Below are 8315 nucleotides of genomic sequence, written 5' to 3'. Positions count from 1 at the left end.
TTTCACTCGGAATCCCACCTTCCAAATTCGACAGAAGTCGTTAACTTGCTTGGGGAGTGTGCTTGTAATTGCTTTTTTTGGTTGGTGTTAAGTTTACATTCTCTCCATTTGTAAATACGCTCTATGTGCCAGTATTTCTAAAAAAAAAAACGGGTTTACGGGTCAAGCGAGTATTTTGATCGGCCGCATGTTGCACGTTGGCCATTTTGTTTACTTTTTGAACGGCTGTGATTGATTCGATTTCACAGCTCCTGACACTTTCATTTGACACGGGAGGTCAAGCTTGAAGGGGGCGGACATGCAAAAGCATAGGGTCTTGCTGCCGGCTCTCCTTTCCCCCTTTCACAGGAATCCCGAATCTCAATCCCGAATCTCTGGAGAGCCGGCTAGCAGGCTAATGTTCTGTTCGATGAGATATGATTTGCTTTGCTTTTAGTCGCGTCATATATGATGCTACTCATCACGTGACCATATGTTTGCATCCCTTGACACATACACGACACCTATTCATATCTCATAAAAGAATAAAAGAAACATATGATATGAATATCGTCCGAACCCCCTGAACCCCCCCCCCCCCCTAGCTACGGGCCTGCTAAAGTTTACAAGGGAAGGTCATTTTTTTTTATTGAATAGGGGAGGGTCAAATTGTTTAAATCGGAAGAAAATCATATCATCAATGCAGCCCCCTTACCGCTAATTAATGACTGCTCCTTGAAGTTGAATACGATAATTTATGTGTCATACATAGCCTTTGCTGTCTGATGGGTATTAAATAAATTAACAAATAAACGTACTTACAACTAGTCATGTTTGTAGCCAATCGCTATGAATGTGCCAATAAACACCAAAGTAAGATCTGATATTACACCGATTAACGTATTTGCTTCTCTTATAGCCCCAGTGTTACAACCTGTAAAATTTTAATTTTAATTTTAATTTTAATTTTAATTTTAATTTTAATTTTAATTTTAATTGCAATCAATTATGGTCTATGTCCACCACAAAGGAGCTATTATTGTAAACATCAAATAAAAGCAACTTTCAAAGTTATTAGTTATTTATAAGTAACTCAACTTGGTATAGGGAGCTTAACTTTGTTATCGCAACCAACTAAAGTGAAAATACGACAAAAAATCACAAAATGTACGCGGCAATATTGGCTTATTCTATCATTGGGCACTTGTCATACTTTACGGCAAAAGGCGAGCAAGTCGTATTCCTTGCCTCAAACGGCGCAACCCGAGGAAGTGCAAAGAGTTTAGGACGATTTCGCCAACACGTAGATACATATTTGGACGTTTCGGCAAAGTTAACTCTCTTGGCGGAAAGACAAGGTGGTTGTGTTCTGGCATGCTTACGAAATGCCTCCTGTTTTTCTTTGAACATGGCAAAACGACCGGATAGCAATTCGAAGTATGCATGTGAGGTACTAGGAACCGACATGTATAACTCACCGAGCAAAATACAGAACAACAACAAATGGATTCACTACAGTATTGATGTAAGTAAAGTAATGACGAGGGGAAAATTGGAGAAACAATCGAAAGGGAGTAATAGTGGGATACGTTTTTGAACAACTAACATTTTAGCCTATTATAGTAACGAGAGTAATTATGCGGTAAAAAACAGTTATGTTAAATCTACGCGCTATAAGTACCACACATCTACTTTAAACGGTAAAGAATTTGAGTGCGCGAGAGAAAGGTTAGTATATCCTAGAAAGGGGCCGTCACGCTAAAGTTCTGAGCGCGAGAACAGTGAACAAGCTTGATCTCTCACTTTCGGCCCAGACTGCAAGATGGATAGGTTGAGTAGGATTTTGCGTTTTAGTTCAATTGTCTTCCGGATAACTTACATACATTTGGTAGAAACAAGAAATTCAGGCTTTCGATATCTATCTTATTTAAAAAGCCGTCTTTTGTAAAAAGGCAAAAAGTTTTACTTCGATCTGATATGTCCATAAATTGAAACGAAGAGGAAAAAAACTTTTAAATTCTTTGCGGCAGACAACCATAAGTGCGAAAGTTTTTTTGTTTTTTTTAAATTGAAGAGATGCAGTAAAAACAGCAAATAATTATTTATAACGGCTCATTATTGTGGCTTAGCGTTGTTATCGCTACAAATAGTGCGTGGCCCATAAAGTGATCCCCCCCCATCGGATAATTATCCGAAAAGAACAAAAGAACGCAGACAAAAAGAACTTCATAACTGCGTTGGATACCAGGATCCTAAATAGATACAAGAATTCTGAAAATACCTGGAGTCAAACATTTTGTGATACAGCCCAAGCCACATTGAATTTAATTAAAACCTACAAAAACTAATTCGGAACTAATGTTGAAAACTCTTGTAACGTGTTATGTGATATACACCTGTATTTCTTAACTTATTAATTTAGTATAAATATAGCTTGTAATTTAGAGAATATTCACTACACTACTACTATTTCACTACTACTATACTTCACTTCAATCTCTGTACTCTGAGCTAGAATCCCTCCTCGACAGTTGGCTCGCATGATTTTCTAAAAAAAAACACTGAGTTCCAAATTAAAGGCCTTGCAGGATTCTACAGGCATTGGTTGTACGGAAAAAAAATTCCACCATACGAATATTCATATATCGATGGACCGATGGATTGATGCAAGAAGGTTATGTTTTGTTTATACTTTTTTCTAAATCTTAATTCAGTTAAACGTCAAAAAATTCCAACGTGGGTACCCTGTGGTTTGTAACTGGAATAAACAACCACGCCGTACGGCAACACCTAGAGCTTTTTGAAGCGTAAATATATGTAACCAAGTGAATTTTAGGAACTCTTTTAATATGCAATCGTTTGTCTTTTCAATAAGTGTACTCGTGTTTCAAGATCATGTGGCGTGTAATGTGATGATAGGATTAAACAGGGTTTTGTGTTTATTGTTGGATTTTAACGTACACCTTATAACAAGTTGTAAACAGAAATGCACTAGGTATAAATAGCACAGTTGCAGATTGTGATTGAGGGCAGAGGTAAGCCTTCGCTGTGCATGTTTTTTTTCTTGTGTAATATCTGGCATTTATTTGTTAACAGTTTAACAATTTCTGCTTGCCTGTTACATTCTACTTAGAGGCATCGTGTCTTTTTTTGGAGAGCCACACACTGTCATAGTTGTTGTGTTGATATGAATTAGTTCTGTTCTGGCATTCGTTGCTAGAAGACGTCCTGAGTTCGCGCTCTTCCTGCCTCCGAACCATCCTAAGAACCGACCTTAAATCCAACCGGTCACACATATATTTTTTGGAATCACTGGGAAGGGCTTTCAGATGATGGGGGTGGGGTGGGGGGGGGGGGGTGGGGAGGGTTTCACTTTCTGGCCCACGGACTAAAAGAACATCAACAATGGCCATGGCCAGACAAGGTCAAAAACGGATCTGCTCCGCAAAATATCTGTTCCGCAGCCCGTTTTTTTGCTGGCTGGGAAGTTGTTAGACCACTCGGAAAAAAATCGTCCCGAATGGTTCTATTGGCACTTTGTTGAGTCGAACTAGTTGTGTGCTGGAAATACTTTTGGGGGCGCTGGAGTGGATGCTCGGGAGAAAAATCGCCCCAATCGGTTATACGGGCAATTATTCATGTGCTAAAATGACTAACAACTGCTGGCTGGGAAAAAGAAATGATCTCTCCTGGAAAAAGGAACAAATAATTTTCTTCCCCAGCAACTTTTAAAATGTATATTTTCGGCATCAGAACATATTCAAACGACGAAATATGCTATTTAACGTGTTTCGGAAAAAGGGGGCCCGTTGTATGCCCTTGGCTAGATTGGCTGGTTTTTCAGGTTTTTACACACCTGTAACGGCATACACTCTTTCTTTATTGATGAGAACGTCTATTGTTAGTACCCTGGGTACCAGAGACTCCAGACTTCTCTCGTCCAGTGACTCTCAGCCAAAATGCCGCGACGAGAGAAGCATTTTGGCCGAGAGTCACTGGACGAGAGAAGTCTGGAGGCTCTGATACCCAGGGTAGATTTTCAGTTGAGGCTCGTCCGTTCTCGAGTAGGTGGTTTGAGCGCACCTAATGTGCTTTCTTTTAGGGGTAAGTTAATGTTGACCACCCTAAACAGCTACGGTTAAAATTGACTTAGCAGAAAAATACCCCCGTCTGTTTTTATGGGAGTGCCCCACCCCCGATTAAATGCTCTTTAAAAGAGTTTGAAACTATCTGACACAAAAAACGACTGTCCAGCATTAGAGTGATCGTTTTATTCCTCAACAGACCCAATGCTTTACCAACCCTTGCTTGAATGGAGGAACCTGCCAACCGATTTACCAAGACAACAATTACATGTGCACGTGCATCCTTGGATACATAGGAAGGCATTGCGATGGTACGTGTGTATCTTAAATGACGCCCGGGTCACTATAAGTCAAAATACGGATGCATTTGTTATGTTAAATCCGTCAATCCATTGTTTGGTTTGATCGTATAGTTAATCAGCATCGTGTAGTTTAATCTCAAGCCACTGTTGCTCAAGGAACCGCAACAAAAATAAATTTGTATTCTATAGTATTAATTAGATGGGCCGTCTCAAAAAAAGCTTTACACACCCTAAAATCAAAGGAATTTGAGAGCATAGAGAGTAAACCTGTCTGTATTTGAGGGGGAGGGTTGAAGGTATCCCTGTCGGTGTTTGAAGACAAGACTTGTTAAATTGCAGTCTGCATTCCTCCATTGGGTATGGACTACAGAAATAAGATAATCGCCGACTCTCAAATCACAGCATCAACCTCTAGTTATTACTGGTCTCCTTTTTACGGTCGTTTACACCAAGTTCACATCGGCGGAGTAACATATGGTGCTTGGAGTCCACACACATCTCAAGTCGGCGAATACCTACAGGTTGATTTGCTGAGAATGATGCAGATCAACAAAGTGGCGACCCAGGGGCAACCTACTCAAAGTATCGATGGTACGCAAAAGGAGCCCAATATGAATAACTGGGTTACGCGCTACGGACTGAGCTACAGCTCGGATGGACTCACCTGGACTTCCTACCCGCACGTGAGTATTTCAGACCCCTTAAAAAATTCTTAACTAACGCATTAATAGGAAAGGTGATCATCAAAAAGAAAACGGTTTCCTAGTTTCCAAGTAACGTTGCGATGTTCTGAGTGGAGTTTTATTTTTTTACAGGAATTCAATGGCAATTCTGACCGTGTCACCGTGGTGTCACACATTCTTTCGGTCACCATCCCGGCCAGGTTCATCCGGGTTTTGCCGAAGAACTGGCATGGCATAATCGCCCTAAGGGTTGAGCTGTTTGGGTGTGCTCTCCACCAATAGTTTATTTTATTCAGTTTCCAGTAATGCTAATGCTTAAAAAATACCATTGCCCTTTCGTTCAGCAAGTTTGCACTTGACACTTCGATGTGGCCAACAAAGTTTAAGAAAAGCAAGGCATACGAGAATTCCGTCTTATACGCGCGTTTCTTAGTGAAGTTTATGCCAATCAGATGGTACGATTTTTGCATTCAGGCCCGTACCCAGGGGAGGAGGGGGCTGCAGGGGGTGCGAACACCCCCCCCCCCCCCCCCCACACACACACAACGGCCGAAGGTCCACTTTCGGTTTTCAATAGGCGTGCTCTTTTGTAGATAAAACTATAAAGCATAAGCTAGATCACTCTGGTATGTAGCCAAATCCGACAATAAACGTTCCGTGGATATTCTCCAAAGGCATAGAACATCCCTCTTCCTGTTCTTTCGGGGGTGGTCAGATTTTTATCAGAGAACTCCCCCCCCCCCCAAAAAAAAAAAAATTAGGTCAACTTTTTCGGATTCCGCACCCCCTACCCCCAAGAAAAATCCTGGGTACGGGCCCGCATTCGTATTGGCAGCCCCCTTCCCCCCCTGGGTACGGGCCTGCATTTGTATTGGCAGCCCCCTCCCCCCCTGGGTACGGGCCTGCATTCGTATTGGCAGTCCCCTCCCCCCCTGGGTACGAGCCTGCATTCGTATTGGCAGCCCCCTCCCCCCCCTGGGTACGGGCCTGCATTCGTATTGGCAGCCCCCTCCCTTCCCCCCCCCCCCCCCCCCCCCTCCCGGGTACGGGCCTGCATTCGTATTGGCTTACTGACAGCCGAAGCTCCCGTAAGCCACCGACCTTCGGAAGTAAAAATGTGTTTGTTAACGGAGTCAGTCGCTTACTTGCTTATGTATTTGACGACCACTGGGCGCTTCCAATTGACTTCCAACTGCTTTTACGATTTTTAAATATTTTTCGCGCTTTCCGTTAGACTAGAAACATTGGAAATTGTTACGTAGTTAACTGGAAATAAACTGGTGAAATTGCCGCTTTAAGACATTCGAAAACTTTATGGCTGAATGCATTGCGCTATTTTTACTCGAAAATCGGCCGAATGCGAGAGCGCTAAAAATTACTTTAAATATAATTGCCCAGCAAACTTTTACGCTTACGTTAAAATATAACATTTCTTTCTTTCTTCAGAAGACGGCTGGTAAGAATTGAAATACCTCCGGTATGGAAATCAATTGGTTTAAAATAAGTACCGAGTTTGCTTCTAAAAATTCTCCGGAGCTTTGCCTTGATCCCTAAAATCTGAAACACTTTCAAATTGCTATTTGAATGTAGCAAACTATGCATAAACAATCTTGTAGCACATTTATTATGTCAAATTGAAATAATATTTCGTTGCGTCTGTGCGAGAAGCGCATTTATGTGGTGCTCCATTCTAGTCGATTTTTAGGGGTGGGACATCGAGCCACGAAATTTACTCGAATTTGAGCGTTAAAAGAAATATTTTCGAAAAAGCAACCCACCACGATTCCTAGCCGACATAGGGGTATAACTAGGCGAAATATTTGGGAATTTTAAATTAAGGCTTGTACCGCTGTTTACCCCATGACCCCAAAAATTGGCTCTTTGTTGTTTTGATCTATGTTACGAATTGTTTGGACACAAACATTACGCAAGACTAGTTTATATATACATTTAGGTATTGCCTAAAAGCGGAGCTCCAAACGCCCAAATCTTTGCTTCATTTTCGCTTTATAATTTAAGAAATTTTAAATATTATTATTCTATTTCTGCTTTTGACGATTTCAACGATTTCACAAATCACGCGCCCAATTTGTTAACCCCCCCTTCCCCCCACATAACAAGTTTAGTTGGCATACGATGTTTCGGCATCAGGGTAGTTTTACTTTTAGTGACGTCATCGATGACGTCACGCATCACGTGACCATATCTTGGCACCGCCCTTGACACATACATCACACCTACCAAGTTTGGATGTTATACAATGTTTCTTTCACGAGATATTAATGTTTTCTACATTGATGACGTCACAATCACGTGACCAAATTGAGCACCCCCTTGACACCAACATGACACCTACCGAGTTTGGTTGTCACACGATGTTTTTTTAATGAAATATATATTTTTTATTCGATGACGTCAGCATATTTGTGCTTCTAGTGACGTCATTAATGACGTCACAATCACGTGACTATATTGGTGCACCCCCCTTGACAGCTTCATGACACATACCAAGATTGGTTGTCATGATGTTTCGTTCATGAGATATGGATATTTTTGTTCTTAATGAAATCGGAATAGTTTTCCTTAAAGTGACGTCATCGATACCTACCAAGTTTGGTTGTTATACAATGTTTCTTTCACGAGATATGAATGTTTTTTTTTATTTTGATGACGTCAGCATATTCTGCTTCTACTGACGTCATTGATGACGTCATAGTCACGTGACCATTTTGGAGCACCCCCTCTTGACACCAACATGACTCCTACCGAGTTTGGTTGTCATACGATCTTTCCTTCGTGAAAGATAAATATTTTATTTCGATGACGTCATCATATTTTTGCTTTTAGTGACGTCATCGATGACGGACGGACATCGCGTCACCAAAACTCGAGTCGATGGGTTACCAATATTTGTTACCATATTTTTCTTATATACCACTTTTTCTTAGGTATGGGGCTCCGCTCACGCGGCGCTTTGTGCCGCGTTGGAACTCCGCTATAATCTGTTCAAATACTCACTCAAATACGTGTTTTTTCTAAATCATCTCGCACAAGGAAGAATGCAAGTAATAACACACATATTTATTGGTTCTCAAATTTGTTTTCAGTGTTGTTTCGAGGTGGGAGCGTCGGCAAAAGCCAAATTTCCCTGCCAATTCAGCAGTTGGTGTCACAGTTAGCTCAAGTTGAAAGGTCAATTATCTGTAAATTTTTGCATCTTCTTGGCGCTTTTAATCACGTTTCAAGTGTTGTGTGACTTAAATTTT

At 41.1% G+C, this 8315-nt stretch overlaps 1 protein-coding gene across 1 annotated transcript; it reads left to right on the top strand.

The window, feature by feature from the left end:
• Positions 1-1079: 1079 nt before the first annotated feature.
• Positions 1080-5448, top strand: LOC5513825 (lactadherin). The gene is made up of 4 exons (XM_032383308.2): positions 1080-1504; positions 4264-4375; positions 4706-5049; positions 5182-5448. Exons 1-4 carry the CDS (start codon positions 1145-1147, stop codon positions 5329-5331), a joined length of 966 nt encoding a protein of 321 aa, XP_032239199.1. The 5' UTR covers positions 1080-1144; the 3' UTR covers positions 5332-5448.
• Positions 5449-8315: the final 2867 nt, after the last annotated feature.

This window comes from Nematostella vectensis, chromosome 13, assembly GCF_932526225.1.
Source record: "Nematostella vectensis chromosome 13, jaNemVect1.1, whole genome shotgun sequence".
Classification (NCBI taxonomy): domain Eukaryota; kingdom Metazoa; phylum Cnidaria; class Anthozoa; order Actiniaria; family Edwardsiidae; genus Nematostella; species Nematostella vectensis.
The sequence above is the reverse complement of the archived record's forward strand: the minus strand, read 5'-3'. Positions and strand labels throughout refer to the sequence as shown.

Coding starts and splice junctions, on each gene's coding strand:
- LOC5513825 (XM_032383308.2), top strand. CDS start 1,145: ATGTACGCGGCAATATTGGCTTATTCTATCATTGGGCACTTGTCATAC. Junction 1,505..4,263: donor GGATTCACTACAGTATTGAT/GTAAGTAAAGTA, acceptor ATTCCTCAACAG/ACCCAATGCTTTACCAACCC. Junction 4,376..4,705: donor CATAGGAAGGCATTGCGATG/GTACGTGTGTAT, acceptor GTTAAATTGCAG/TCTGCATTCCTCCATTGGGT.